Here is a 15,690-nt window from a genome sequence, read left to right as displayed (position 1 = left end):
ATGTAAAATAGATAGCTGTAGGAAGCAGCTGCATCGCACAGGGAGATCAGCTTGGTGCTTCGTGACCACCTAGAGGGGTGGGATAGGGAGGGTGGGAGGGAGATGCAAGAGGGAGGGGATATGGGGATATATGTATGTGTATAGCTGAGTCACTTTGTCATACAGCAGAAACTAACACAACATTGTAAAGCAATTATACTCCAATAAAGATGTTTTAAAAAAAAGATTTTAAGCAGACTTACAAAAGTATAAAATATGACCTTACCTTTTGGAAAGTCAGTGAACTTTTTCCACTCATTTCTCTTGGATTGTTTGATATTTTAAATTTCAAAAGTATATTTAGTTCCATGATGATTTTTTAAAATAGGAAAAGTTTTATCTGGGATACCACACTTAGATAAAAATTCTAGAAATGTTTTTCCATTTCAAAATAGTGTAGAGTAGAATTAATTTGTCTACTGTTTAGAAATGTGTTAAATAAATGTGGTATGAATTTGAATATTTCCTACTTACTACTGTATTTTAGTGGGTAAATCATTTTTGAAATGCCTATGATTTGAAATCACGGATTTATAAAGTTAAAATATTTTATAGTGAGGGATTTGAAACTTTGAGAATACCATTATTATTTAATAGAGGAAAAGTAAAAATAGAAACAAAAGAGTATCACTCTGACAAGTTTATTATACTTAACACATTTGATATCTTTAGGTTCTGTTTACAACTAGAAACACTACCGGTATTGAATTCAGCAAAGATTTTTTTAAAAAATTTATTTATTTTAGGCTGCATTGGGTCTTCCTTGTTGCACGCGGGCTTTCTCTAGTTGCGGCTAGTGGGGGCTACTCTTCATTGCAGTGCGCAAGCTTCTCATTGCAGTGGCTTCTCTTGTTGTGGAGCACGGGCTCTAGGCACTTGGGCTTCAGTAGTTGTGGCACTCGGGCTCTAGAGCGCAGGCTCAGGAGTTGTGGCTCACGGGCTTAGTTGCTCCGCGGCATGTGGGATCTTCCCGGACCAAGGCTCAAACCTGTGTCCCCTGCATTGGCAGGTGGATTCTTAACCACTGCACCACCAGGGAAGCCCCTCAGCAAAGATTTTTGAATGGATCCCATGAGCTGCATACAGTGTGAGTCTCTCAACAATGTAAAACAGCCCCCCTCACACTGATAAAGTTCACTGTTTTATTGGGGAAAATGAAATGTAATCTGCCAAGTACAGTACAACGTGATAAGTATGCAGAAGGTACAGAGGTGGTACAAATGAAGACTTAGTTAATTATGGCTTGAGAAGAGGCCTCTGTCATAGACAGCTTCACAGAGGAGTGTTTCTTGAGTTGGGCTTTGAAGGAAGAATGACGATTTGACAGGTGGATCAGAGAGCAAGGGCTTTCCAGGAGAGAAAGCATCATGCCTAATGGGATCAGATATTAGAACGTATTTTGAGAATTGCAATTAACTTAGTAGAAGTAGGGCATAGGTTGTTTGAGAAGAAGTGGAGAGAGAAGTTGGGAGAGGTTTGCAGAATTCAGATCATGAAGCATCTACGAGGTATGCGTGACAACCTGAAGCTTTTGTGAGCCTCCCAGAAGTCTAAGTAACAGGATCTGATTTACATTTAGAGATTTAACTCTGATGTCAATCGAGAGACTAGATTGTAGCAAGGAAAGACTGCAAGTCAGAAGATGAATCAGAAGCCTACTACAGTCACCCATTTGAAAGAGAGCAGGGACTTGAACCGAGGTAGTGCCAGTGGAGGAGGTTTCAAGGGGAAGGGTCAAAGTTAACACAACAGAACATAGTGAGAGAGAGGGAGGAGTCAGGGGCACCTTTGAGGTTTTGGCTTAAGTGATGGAGGTGCCCCCATTCAGTAAAACATAAACAGGAACAAGAGTAAGGGTGCAGGTGAAGGTGCATGAAGTTTGGACATGCTGGATTTCAGGGGCTTGTGAGAAACCTAGATAGAATGATTTAATAGGACATATGAGTCTGGGACTCAGGTGTGAATTCTGGGTTGAGCACATTCATTTGAGGGTTACTGTCACATTAGGTGATAGGCGATGTTATGGCAATGGTTGTGATAGAATTCACAGAGTATGTAATGTAAGGATAACAGAAGACTAAGGTGAAAATCTAGGGAATAATAACTCATTTCTAAGGTGCAAAGAAAGAAGAAGGTATGAAAGGCAAATGAATAGGCAACATTTAAGATGAACTAACAAAAATAACAGCAACAAACAGAACAGCCTGGTGTCCCTGAGGCCAAAGGAGAGATGGAGTTGTCAGAATCAAAAGCCATAGAGAAGCCAGGTTTGATAGCAAGTGAAAAGTATCAGTTCAAGGACTTCCCTGGTGGTCCAGTGGGTAAAACTTCACGCTTCCAATGTGGGGGGTGCGGGTTCGATCCTGATCGGGGAACTCAGATTCCACATGCCACGCGGTGCAGCCAAAAAAGAAAAAAGTATCAGTTCAGTTGTCAAGGAGGGGAATCTTTCTTAACATCTGGCAAGAGTGTCAGTGTGATGGTGGGGGATAGAATTCATGTTCAACTTTGAAAGGAAAACCTTTCTGACCATTGTCTCATGTCCTTTTGATATCTATTTGGTCTTCTTACAGTTTGAAATTTTTGATGAAAACAGAGCCTAGTTGAATCAGATTTATCACATTATGGTGAGAATAATGATAAAAATGGTTTATTTGTAAAATGTTTTCTTATGTGTTGGTTTTAATTTGATGAAAGTAGTACTAAAATATATCTTCCAAATAGGAGCTGGTCAAACATACCACTGATCCTATGGAGAAGGCAAATTTGAAACTGGCTCTTGATGCAATGAAGGTTAGACGAATGCATCTTTAACTTGTTTGTATTTCTAATTCTTGCCTAAAAACAATAGAATATAAACTGTTAATACATGTGTATGATATGCTAATAGATATTATTATAAGTATTTGCATAGGTTTGTTTTTGGAGGGGAGAGCTGGATATTTTTAACTGAAATCAGTATCCTTGCATGGATTTAATTGTTGGACAAAAACATAAAACCAAGAGGTATATTAAAATAACTTTCATTATTTATGAAAGTATGACAATTTCCATAACTACCAGGAATTATTTAATAGAATGGTTTTGTTTCACATTCTTTTTATGGTTGCTAGTAGAAACCTATTGGCTTGTGCAAGCAGCAGTTTAGCTGATGACTTCAGAACACTGGTGTGACTTATTTTTCTCAAGTGAGGACGTCAGCCAGGTTTACCTTTTTGGATGCTGTGCACCAGTACAGGTGATCAGTCTGGGTTTCTATTTCAGGTAAATCTGAAAATCAAGAACTAGAAGTAGATGAAGGCAGGCTTTTTGAACATATTGGGGAATCTATAAAACCCCGATTTCCATGCTATGCTGGACTTTGACTTTGAAAGAAATAATATTTGTCCCTAGCTTAAAACATACACAAATATTTGTTGTCAAAACAAAATGCCAATGTGACTCTGCCCAGAGCAGTGCATAATTACTTCTCTGTGTCCTTGTGCCAGTTTCAGTGTTAGCTCTGTGTTTAGCTGACTTTAGTACCCTGTCAGGAAACAGCCCATCATTATTTATTATTATAAAAAAAAATCATATCAAGTTTCCAATTTTTAAAGAAATCATTTATAGATATATCCTATGAAAAGTCGGGCTTTCATTTAGAACAAAGTTAGGAACTGCTTTTGTCTGAGTTCTGTTCCTGCTGTTGCAGATAAATATAAGAGGGCAGGGAAAAAAGAAAACCTAGAAAACAGGAAAAATCTGGAGCACATATAATAAAAATAGCAAGTTACAGTATGGAAAGATTAGCTAATGTTTCCTCAAATTTGAGAAAAGACATTTTAAAATAGGTGAAGGCACATGGAGAAACAGGGCCAGCATTGTTTGTGCTCTTTAGTTCATTTTCATGCTCCCTGGTTTCTCTCCTCTCCTTCACTTCCCTTTATTAACTCTTTGAAATTGACCTGGCTTCCCTGACTGAACCCTCTCAGGAACTAAGGTGCTTAACTGGATGCAGACAACAGCCCTGCTAGATTCATTGTCTAACTTTTAGTTACTTTTTTCTCCCGGCTAATCCTTCATGATTGCCCTTATTCTAACCCAAGTTCAAGTGTGATTCTCTCAAGGTCAGTGTTTGGAATTTACACGCTCCCGACCTGGTTTCCTTTTTGTTGTTCTGCATGGCAGCATATTTTGTTTTTTTCTGTGTTTGATCCTTACTCTTCTCAGGGGTGTGGTAAATGACAAGGCTTCAGTCTTCCCAGCCATACTCCAGACAGTTTTAAATTGCTTTTGAGATACAGCTTCGATTAGGCATTCATTTTATTGTCATTGAAAAGTTATAGTGGTAACTTTCTACCATTAATGAAATTAATGATGTGTTTTCTTTCAAACAGTGCTCATCTCTTGTCTAATCTTATCTTGCCTTCTTTTTCTCCCCTTCTCTTTATTCTTTAGGACTTGGCACAATATGTGAATGAAGTGAAAAGAGATAATGAGACCCTTCGTGAAATTAAACAGTTTCAGCTATCTATAGAAAATTTGGTATGTAGTTATCATTCCATCCAGCTTCCCTAACCCACAAATTGGGGGACGTTCTAGCAGTTGTTTTTGAAAAAAAAAATAGTTTACCTTCAAGTTTCTGTTGTTCTCGGTTTTTTCCGACTTCTGTTTGGCAGCATCCACGGGGATGAACGTTCAGTGGCACCTGTGATACATCATTGTCCAGGGACTTTCTGCCATTGCTTGTCCCTGTCACTTTAATCACACTGTGATGCCTCTCCCTGCAGCAGTCCCAATTCTAAACATTGGAGTCCATTTTTTTTTTCTTTTCCTTCCCTCACGCCCATACGTAACCATGGTGGAGTCCCGTTAATTTATTCATTTTATGTATATTTACTGGGTGACTGCTGTGTGCCAGACGTTTTGCTTGGGGCCGGGGCTATAACTATGAACAACATGGTCTCATGGTTGAGGAAGCAGTAAAAAGAGAGTCTAAAAATGCTCTCTCTATTGAGATGAATGCTGTGAACAGGTTGCTGCAACAGAGGATAGTGAGAGGTGTCCTAGTTTAGATAAGGTGCTCAGAAAAAGTCCTGAAACATTTGTCACCTGAGCCTGAAGGATGAGAAGCCAGTGGCACAAAGGTCTGCAGAGAGAAGAAGCCGGCAGAAGCCATAGCAAGTGAGATGCCCTGAAATGGGCAAGATCCAGGGCTGTTCAAGGAGCAGCAAGACAAGAGAGGCTGGAAATTGAGAGTGAAAGGAAGAAGGGTGGGCTCTGAAGTGGGGGAGTGGGGGCAGGAGAACTACACACCACAGCCTTGGAGGGCAAGGCGCTGAGTTGGGATTTTGTAGTGATTGCAGTAGGAAGCTAGTGAACGCTTCTTACCAGAGGGTTTCACAGTCTGATTTAAGTGTCATGAAAACCCTTTCATCAGGCAGACCAGTCAACAAATCATTGAGGTCGTTTCTAGAGAGACGATGGAGGCCTGGATAAAGCTGTGGGGAGAGAAAACAGATAAATGAATAGATTTAAGATGCTTTTCTTGGTAGAACAATTTTATTGCTTCTTTCCCTGAAACATCTTTGGTCTGTCTTTCTTTCCACACATACAGCTACTTCGTACCCTTTTCAGGACCTCATCTGCCACCTTTCCAATCACAGTAGCCTCTGGACCTCATCTGCCACCTTTCCAATCACAGTAGCCTCTGGTTACCTCTTCACATAGTTGCGTTTATAGTTCTGCCTTTGATTATAATATTGTCAAAGCCTAGAATATCTTTTTTCATTATTTCCTATCAAATTTCTTCAAGGTCCAATTTAAAAAAAATTATTTCCCTAATCTGAAAGAATCCCTAATTCTTTCTCTTTGTAATTCCATAGCACATTGCCTGGACAGCTGTTTTTTTATTGTGGTAAAATATATATAAAACATTAAATTTGCCATTTTTAAGTGTACAGTTTTGTGATGTTAGATATATTCATATTGTTGTGCAGCCATCACCACCATCCATCTCCAGAACTCTTTTCATCTTGCAAGACTGAAGCTCTCCACCTATTAAACACAAGCTCTTCATTCCCCCTTCCTCCCAGCCCCTGGCAACCACCGTTCTACTTTCTGTCTTTATGAATTATTGGATATCAATACTTATCACATTTTTGTTTGCAAATATTTTCTACCATTCTGTGGGTTGCCTTTTCACTCTGTTAATACTGTTATTTGTGCAAAATTTTAAATTTTGATGAAGTCCACCTTATCGATCTTTTCTTGGTGTCCTATCTAAAAAATCATTACTAAATCCAATGTCATAAACCTTTTCCCCTATGTTTTCTTCTAAAAGTTTTGTATTTTTAACTCTTTGATCCATTTTGAGTTAATTTTTGGAAACAGTATAAGGTAAGGGTCCAACTTCATTCTTCTGCCTGTGCATATCCAGTTTCCCCAGCACCATTTGTTGAAAAGCCTCTCCTATTCCCCACTGAATTGGTCTTGGCACTCTTGTCAAAAATCATTTGACCATATATGTGAAGGCTTATTTCTGGATGTTCTGTTGTATTACATTGGTTTAGAAGTCTGTGTTTATGCCAGTTCTACACTGTTTGGATTACCATAGTTTTGTAATAAGTTTTGAAATCAGGAAGTGTGAGGTCCCAGCTTTGTTCTTTTTTATGATCGTTTTGCCTATTAAGGGTCCCTTGCGATTCCTTATGGGTTTTAGGATGGAGTTTTCTGTTTCTGCAAAAAATACAGATAGGAAACATTTATTTTTATACTTTCTTGTAGTACAGTTAATTTATTACATATCTTTTTTTATTAGAAAGTAATCTCATAGATGTTAGTGATATTTTCAGTCAATTCTTTTTCCTTTAGCACCTTGTAGAGTAGGTGTTCATAATTACTTAAAACTTTTTATTTTCTGCCTCTGGGGAAATGGCTCATTATTTTTAATCATCAAGTCAGAAATTTTCATTCTTAAGATCTTAGCTCAGGGAAGCCATCCTTGACTCCCTAGACCAAATTAGGTCCCCCAGATATGCATGCTTCCTCTGCTCTTCCATCATGGCAATCACATGTTTGTAATTATATTCTTCTGTGAATATTTGTTCCCCCACTGAGCAGTATGTTTCATGAGGGCAGGGTCTATGTCATTTTGTCCTGTACCTAGTGTCTAGCACACAGTGGATGCTCAGTAAATATTAGTTGTTGTAACTTCCTTGTGATTTGCATTTTTCCAATTAATTCTCTCTTTTGGTAGCTAACTTCTCCGTTAGAGTTGTAAGTAAAATCAATTAATGTCTTCAGTATGCCTCCTGGGATGACCAAGGACAGGCTGTTTTTGAAAGTGTATCATACAGACCTGAGCTTTTTAGAATAAGTGTGTTAAAAGGTAAAATGATAAAAGTTGTTATAAGATAGTTGTGCCTAGCAAATATCCTCACTAATTTAATTTCTGTTTTTATGTGATTATGAAAAACTGAGACATGCACATTTTATATTTTAGAACCAACCAGTTTTGCTTTTTGGACGACCTCAGGGAGATGGTGAAATTCGAATAACCACTCTAGACAAGCATACAAAACAAGAAAGGTGAGAAGGATCAGTACTTATTTTCAAAATAAGTTATTAGGATCAAGAGATTGTGAAAATCTTAAAAACAGTTCCTCCAGGACAAAGGAGTGAAATAAAGGAATAAAAACAAGGGGTCAGATCGATATGTGGTTTTTTAATTTCTCATATAGATATGTTAGGTATTCCCCTCTTTGTTCTGGTATCTGTTGATTTGCCTAAGTTTGAGTTCTTAAGAAGGAATAGACAAATATAGAATGTCAGCTAGAGTAAAAAAAGTACACATTAAAATGAGAGTAGCAATAAAGCAATAATAGACAACTACTATAAAAACACAATTGTTTAATTTAATTTTATTGTTTGGTATGCATTTTAAAAGAAGTAAAAACAGTACAACATGTCCTAAGCAGGAAGTCCAAGTGAGTGCCATTTAGTGAGATTTTCTCGAGGGAAATTTGTAGATGCAGTCCTTAAAGATTAGTTGAGCTAATTATGTGGTAGTTAAACTGATTTATTTGGTTGAAATGGCCATTTCCTGGAAACTTTGGAAACTAGAAAGTCAACCAGTAGGGGGCAGCATCAGCTCTTGCTTCCACCTTGATACCCAGGCTCTAAAGGTAGCTCCCAGGAGACACACATCCTTTTAGCCTCTCGCAGAAAATAGGCTTTGAAAGTGATGCAAGTAATAGAGCTACGTGAATGTCTCATTATTATTGTTTTAAAAAAATGTATGCATGTTAATCACTGAATGAGAGTTTTCGAAAAGATACAAATATTGGTATTGGATGATAGGATTATAAGGTCTGTTTTACCCCCAATTACATTGCTTTTAGTAAGAGAGAAGAGAAATATCAACATGTAAATTTAACCATAATTTCTCTAGCTTACACTTGGGTCATGTACCACTCAATTTGTGTTTTAGGTTGTCCATTAAGTCACAAGGAGCAACATACAGGGTAAAAGCGCAGGTTCCACAAGTAGACCCAAGAGTGAATCCTGCTGTGCACCCACTGGCTATGTAACCCTGAGAAAATTATCTAACTTCTCTGAGCCTCAGCTTCCTCCCCAGTAAAATGAATATGATAATAATACATACCTCAGGAGATGGTCCTGGGGATTTAAATTGAGTCATCTTTGTGGAAGGGGTGAACGCTTCTCAAGACAATCTACTGGCTCCTAGTAACATCAGTAGAAGTTCACTGCTATTGTTGTCATTAATATTATTCCATAAATGTTTAGCTTTTAAACCGGAAGAAAGAAAGTACTAGCTCATGAACAACACTTTATGGCTTCATTGTTCCTGACAGTAACTCTGCAGTGTGCATATTGTTCTCATTATAATTTTGCCTATTTTTTAACTGTGGAAACTGAGGCACAGCAGGGTGATTCATTTAGTAAAGGGCAGTGCCAGGACACACAGTTCATTCTTTCAATGTGCACACTGCCTTTGTCTTTAACTCACAGGATAAATTAAATTTTACCTGGGAAGAATTAACACACATGCTTCCAAACCATTTAAATAAATCTCTCTCTCTCTCTCTCAGGCATATCTTCTTATTTGATTTGGCAGTGATTGTATGTAAAAGGAAAGGTGATAACTATGAAATGAAGGAAATAATAGATCTTCAGCAGTATAAAATAGCCAACAATCCTACAACTGATAAAGAAAATAAAAAGGTAAATTCTTGGAAATGAATAACTGTAATTTACTCATAACTTTGACTATTCAAGGAAAGTATGCTAATACATTAATGTGAGAGGCCGCTTATCCATCCAGGTGTTTTTGTTTCTAGAGACTAATTAGAAACAAGCCTCTGTGAGAAATAATTGGACAGTGCCACAGGTGATAATGATCATCTCTAATGCCCTAATGATCAAGGCAGCAAAATGCACTTGGCATAGCAATTGTTCTAGATATGAAGTTGACTACAGTAATGTTGATTGTTCACAGTTTGTCTGATGATAATGTTATGGGTGGTTTGTGGATGATTATGGTGGTGTGTTAGTGAATTTGGAAACATGATGTTATTAATCAATGATACCTATTAACCTGAGGAATATTAATTTTAACAGTGGTCTTATGGCTTCTACCTCATCCATATCCAAGGACAAAATGGGTTAGAATTTTATTGCAAAACAAAAGATTTAAAGAAAAAGTGGCTGGAACAGTTTGAAATGGCTTTGTGAGTATTTCTACTTTTAAAAGTGCTTTTTTCTACTGCATAAGTTTCTTATGAACAATGAACTACCAATAAACATACTCTAATGTTTGTAGCATGTGTACAGAGGCTGTGAAAAAAACACTTTGCTCTGAGCATGAGTGCTATGCTATGAGGCTGTCAGCTTGATAACTTTCGTCTCCTGGGAGAGATGTTTTGGTGAATTTCTTCAAGAAAAAGAAAGAGGGAGCTCTAACCTTCTGTTTGACTTTCTTCTCATGGGCATATTTTAATTCTTTAGCTTTTAGCAGCCCCCGAAAATATTAATTATTCTAATGATAAACTTTTAATGTAATTGCCATGTTTTATATATATCTTTAAATTAAGTAGAAATACTCCCAAACACATACACACACGTACATACATACATGCAAATACCTTATTTTTAATAGAAAGATTGATTTGTTCCTCCTGTTTGTTTTTAACTCATTTATTGTTTGAATTCTGGGTAAATTGCTTGACGTATTCAGTGAATGCTTTCAGGGCTTGCCTTCTCTCAGTGTTTTTTCCTTTTATTAAAGTGGAAACTCAACAAAGAGGTGGCAAATAAATCAGACATGTTTAAAAAGGAATGTATACAGAGATGTGATTACACAAGGACGTATCATTATAGGAGTTTCTTTTCAGTTTTGAGGTTCATGGATTAAAAAGTGTATAATGACCCTTGTTATGGAAACATATAGGTCACCCTGAAATTGAAACTGTTACAAAAGGTGAAATTAAGAAAAAACACTTCTGTGATTTGCTTCATATGTTTTCTAGCATTATTTACCTTTTGCAGACAAATTCTATCAGATTTTTTGTTTGCTTTCTCTTTTGCTTTGTTTTTGGAAATGCTCATGTTAATATAAAATGGAAATAGGATTAGAATATTTTATTGTAGTTCTGAGGGGAGAAAAATAGAGATTTTCCTTAGATTATTTTCTCTAACACTTTGAGACATAAGATTGTGCAGCTAAAATAGTTTTAAGCTTATAGACAATTCTGGGTTCAGCAATAACCCCTGCCATGGACTGGCTGCATAGTCTTAGCCAATTTGTTTAACCTCTCAGAGCCTCAGTTTCCTCCTCTAAAATAGGGATAATGATATTTTGAATTCCAGATATATGTGTCAAGCAGAATGGTGGCCAGATAGTACAACAGCAATGATATGGTATTGAATTGTAAGTGGTATCTGTTGTTATCACTATTATTAATATTGTTTTGTATTTAGGATCCTAATATACCTATAGGGACTTATAAATTCAGAGGACATCTTCCAGTATACTATTGTAGTTTTTAAAATTTATTGTTATTGATTATAATAATTAAAAGACCTTAGTAGTTGTATGCATCAATAAAATGGCTATTCTACAGGGACCTTTTTGGTTTGGGTCACAAGTGAGGAAGTTGGTGACCTCCACCCAGTCTCTGATGAATTGTGGGCTACATCATAAACCTAGTGTGCTGTTTTAGTGAGGTTTCAAGTGATAGGCAATATCTGGACTTGAGCAGTTGGGAATGGAGTGACAGGATGCTGGGGTTGCTGATAATATGCAAAGGCAGAGCTGATCTCACACCTTTGCTCTTGTGGGAAGGATGCTAGGTTGGTATTTTCTTACGGGTTCTGTTCATATGATCCTTACATGAGTGAAGGAATTTCTGTAGAGGAGGGAAGTTAAATTTGTTGTCCAGAGTAGGTGGGCTCCTTGGACTGTATTGATAGGTGCATCACTTACTATTTTGTTCACTTGCCATAAATCAAACAGCTAAACTCTGGATGCAAGAGACTCAACAAAATGGATGCTTATCTCTCTTTTTCATGGAAAAGAATCTGGGGTAGGTAGACAAGGGGTGGGTTGGGATCTCTGGGGTATTGCCAGGAACCCAGGCGCAGATCTTCCTGCTCTGCCATTGTCAGCATGGCTTCTGTCCTCAAGGTTGGTCACATGTTGTCCAAGATGGCTGCTGGAGCTCTAGCTATATAATCTACATTCTAGGCAGCAGAAGGTGACCCTCATTTTTAAGGATTCTTTGCAGAAATGCTACAACTTCTGTTACATAATACTGACCAGAACTTAGTCATGTGGCCACATCTGACAAGGGAGCCGAGAAATGCCATCTTCATTCTGGGCAGGATTATGCTTGGCTATGAATCAAGGTTCTCCTATTATGGAAGAAAGGAGAAATGGGTAGCTGTATGCAACTATCAGTCGCTGCCTTACAGGTATATACATAAGGGAAGAGTATGGGTAGCTTTAAGTTGTTCCATCACAGGAAAGATGACTGTACCACACACAGGGAAACTGGGTGGGGTTCTTCATCTTTGAGCCTTATCCAAGCACCTCAACAATGTAATTAAACATCCATTAAACTCTGTTTGTATTTTAGAGTTCCACTGACTTGCCCATGCAGATGGTGAGAGGGTGGAAGTACCTTTCTTTGAGAATTGCTCAAAGTCAAAGTTGAGGGCTTCTTTAAGCAGGGATTATGCCATGTATGGCATGTAAATTAAAATTAGGCAAAATAAAACTAGGGTTTTATTCGAGCATCAGAATATCCCATTATTTTATTTCCTCCTTTCTCTTTTGAAGCTTGTTATGCAGGAAAGTCCTGCTTCCAACTTTGTAAGACAGGTCTTGCTTGGCTTGTGCTCAGGAAAGTAGAATAATCTAAGTAAGTCCTGAAGCTTAAGACTTTGCCTATGGCTCAAATTTTGCTATTTTATCCATTATCTAAAGTTCAAGTACTCTTAGTCTATAAGCCATAGAGAAAAAGAAAACTGAGAAATCCTGCAGCATTCATGACAATACATGATAAACAGTAAGACTTGTGTCTCGCCACACACCAGCTTCTTCCAGTCTCTTTGGCATTAACAGGGGCCCTGTAAGTCCCCCTAGAGCATTCTGGAGTGTTGCTTTAAGGACCTGTGAAAAGGAAAGGGAGGCATTTGTGGGAGGGGGGCAGGAAATCAAGGGAGGTGATATTTTAAGACTGATGAAATGCTTGCCAGTTCTATTTACAGAAGATGGCAATTCTGCTGTTTATAGGATGGTTGGATCATTTTTATTTTAAAAAATTTGCAAATCACCTTTAAGGAGTTTAGAATGCTGCTCTTAATTTAGACTATTATAATGGACCATAGAAAAGCATGAATACCAATAAACAGTAAGTATCCGGTAAACTCAAATCTCCCCAGAGGTGACCTAAATCTCAACCTCTGTCCTTCCCAAGCACACCCCAGTCCCCACTCAGTAGCCCTATTCTCTGAGCTTCTTTGGCCATAGCCACTTCCAACATTATCTGCAGTGGACCACATAAACTTGGCAAACCTCCGGAAGAAAGGCTTCACAGAGAGAAAAGCAGCAGTGACCCACTTGGATAGGGGAGGAAGAAGGATGTCTTCTTTTCTTTTTTCCCTGTGAGAAGAAGTGGTAGCAAGACTGATTGCTCTTGAGGTTGTTTGAACAGTTTTTGAGCCAAATAATGTTCAAGAGCTATAGTTCTGGGGATCCCACTCTAAAAAATACATTTAGATCTTTAAAAGCCTGATTGATACACATTATTTATTCTTATTTATTTTCAAAAGGGCTTTTTGTCACTGTTTCCCACAGTTCCATTTAGTTATCTTTGAAATAGGATGGCAAATGTTATTTTATTAGCTTAGGCTAGTTTTCATAATGATGTTGGAAAGTGTGGATTGTGAACATTGCCCATAGCAATGTTCAAAATATTGTTAGGAAGCTATGCATGTGTTTCCCCCAAATCCCTTAAATCAAGTGTTTTTAATGTTTTCTCCTGTTAGATTTAAATTGATAAACATGTTATACCCATTTTATAGCTCAGGAAGCTAGCAATGGCAGGAGTATTTCAGCACATTTGTACAAGTTCAGTGCTATATCATTTACAATAGAGTTCAAGATCTTAGCTCACAGCATTTTTTTTAACCAGGAGGGTGCTAAAATAAGCACCTGGACTCAAATCCTGTTATCTAAAACTGGAATCAGGTTTCTTTTCTTTTCTTTTCTTTTTTTTTTTTTTTCTTTTTTTCACTGTGACTAGGACCTGGAGGATCAGACAGTGTCCTTAAGTTTTCTAGAAATAAGCCAGAGCTGGGTAAAATAAAGAAATTGAGTAATAAAATAATAAGATTTTTAAAAGGAAAAGTTAGAGAAAGAAAAAGTAGAACAGGGGCAAAAAAGCATTGCATATGGTAGCAAGTGGCAGGTTTTGAACCAGCCTCTGTAGTATTTATTGAAGGGAACTGAAAGGCCCTTTTGCCTGGAATTTCTTCTGACTGACTTGACCCAATTCTTGAAATTCTAACAATTTATATTTAGTCCCTTGAATAAAGAAAGCCCCCTTGAAGATGCATATACCATTATTACCACACTAAGATTTCTTCACTGTGTGCCACATGCCAGGCACAGTGCCACATGGCTTACCTAAGGAAAAATAGCATAGAGACCATTAACGTCTGCTAAAATACGAGCCCAGGATATATATCTGTTAGCTGCTAAGACTAGTGGGAGGGGGGAGAAGAGAAGGGAAAGGGGGTATGGAAATTCTAGAGCTGGGGAGGGGCTCTGGGACCAGGCTGCCTTGTCATCTGTAGGGGCAGCCCCTGAGCTTCGTTTCCTAGGATGAACCCCTGAAAAGGAGCGCTCTCCAAGTGGGGTGAGGCAGGGGCGGGAATGCAGCCATGAAACTCCACAAATCACGTTTAATCTGAGCCACAGTGTGTCTTTCTAATTTATTCCCCATTTACTTCCAGAAGGAATTTGAGGTCACTCACCATAGAAAGCACACATGCCACAGAATTAAAAAGAAAAATTTAAATAATCAGAGGTCAAACAGAACAATGTTTCAAAGCATTCTCCGCAGACTCAGGCTCCACTAGATAAGAACGTTTTCTTGAAATTCGCCTCCTGGAGTTTGAATATGAAAGCAAAGAGTATGTTTTTCACATTTTAAATATAAAATTATATTTTATCCAGTATAGTTTGTTTTAATCTAAAGGTATTGCCCAGAGATTCTGAATACCAGAGGGGTAATTATCAGAGGAAATTGCATTTATTCTCCCAATATTTACTAAGCACTTGCCTTGTTGCCAGACGCTATTGGAAGCCCTGGCCATATAGCACTGAGGGAGCTATTGCAATTGAATTTAATTACTGTAGCTTCTAAATATAATATATAGTGGATTGTATTTCAAGACTGAACTCTTAATATTTCTATCCAAATAGTCTCTTCCTCCCAATCCCATCTATTCAAGTATAATTAGATGGAGGGCCAAGATTTGCCTTTTCCCTCCACATATAATCAGTCTCTCACCAATCTCTGGAGATTAAATCTGACCACTTGCTTGTAATCTTCACCCTCACCTCCCTGGTTTAAGCCTTCCACATCTCTGATTAGCTTCTGCATTCCCTGCCCCCTCCTACCAGTCCATTCTTCAAGAAGCATCCAGGGTGATCTGCTGTGTCCTGCCCTACTTAAGACCCTTTGTTGGCTATTTACTGCACTCCGTATAATATCAAAATTCTTACCAGGACCTCAGAAGGCCCTACATGGTTTTATCCCACCCATCTCTTCAGCCACATCACACACCTGTTTGCTGTAGTTAGATTGAGTACATTTCAGTTTTTGGAGAATATGCACAGGCCTCAGGCATTCAACCGTGAGGTTTCCTTACCAGGATGGTCTTTCCTCTTGCTCCTTGGATAGCTGGTTCTTTATCCCACTGATCTTGACTTTAAATATCACTTTGTGAGAGAGATCTCTCCTGACCACTATGCTAAATGAGTAACCTCACTTCCCTAGTATTCTCTCACAATTGTAATTATATGGCCAGACAAAAATTATCCAAGTTTAGTGTTTATAGCCTTCCCGAGACCCGACAATC

General features: G+C 38.0%; 1 protein-coding gene across 1 annotated transcript in view; it reads left to right on the top strand.

Annotated features, from left to right (window-relative positions):
• VAV3 (vav guanine nucleotide exchange factor 3) overlaps positions 1-15,690 on the top strand; it is a 404,602-nt gene that overhangs the window by 205,676 nt on the left and 183,236 nt on the right. The window contains exons 11-15 of the mRNA XM_082613120.1: positions 2,764-2,832; positions 4,477-4,563; positions 7,523-7,608; positions 9,132-9,264; positions 9,661-9,770. Of these exons, the coding sequence (XP_082469246.1) occupies positions 2,764-2,832; positions 4,477-4,563; positions 7,523-7,608; positions 9,132-9,264; positions 9,661-9,770 (485 nt within the window). The remainder of the gene's footprint in view (positions 1-2,763; positions 2,833-4,476; positions 4,564-7,522; positions 7,609-9,131; positions 9,265-9,660; positions 9,771-15,690) is intronic.

The sequence above is a fragment of the Mesoplodon mirus genome, assembly GCF_964341445.2.
Source record: "Mesoplodon mirus genome assembly, chromosome: 3".
Classification (NCBI taxonomy): Eukaryota; Metazoa; Chordata; class Mammalia; order Artiodactyla; family Ziphiidae; genus Mesoplodon; species Mesoplodon mirus.
Note: the sequence above shows the minus strand (reverse complement) of the source record. Positions and strands in the feature narration are given on the sequence as shown.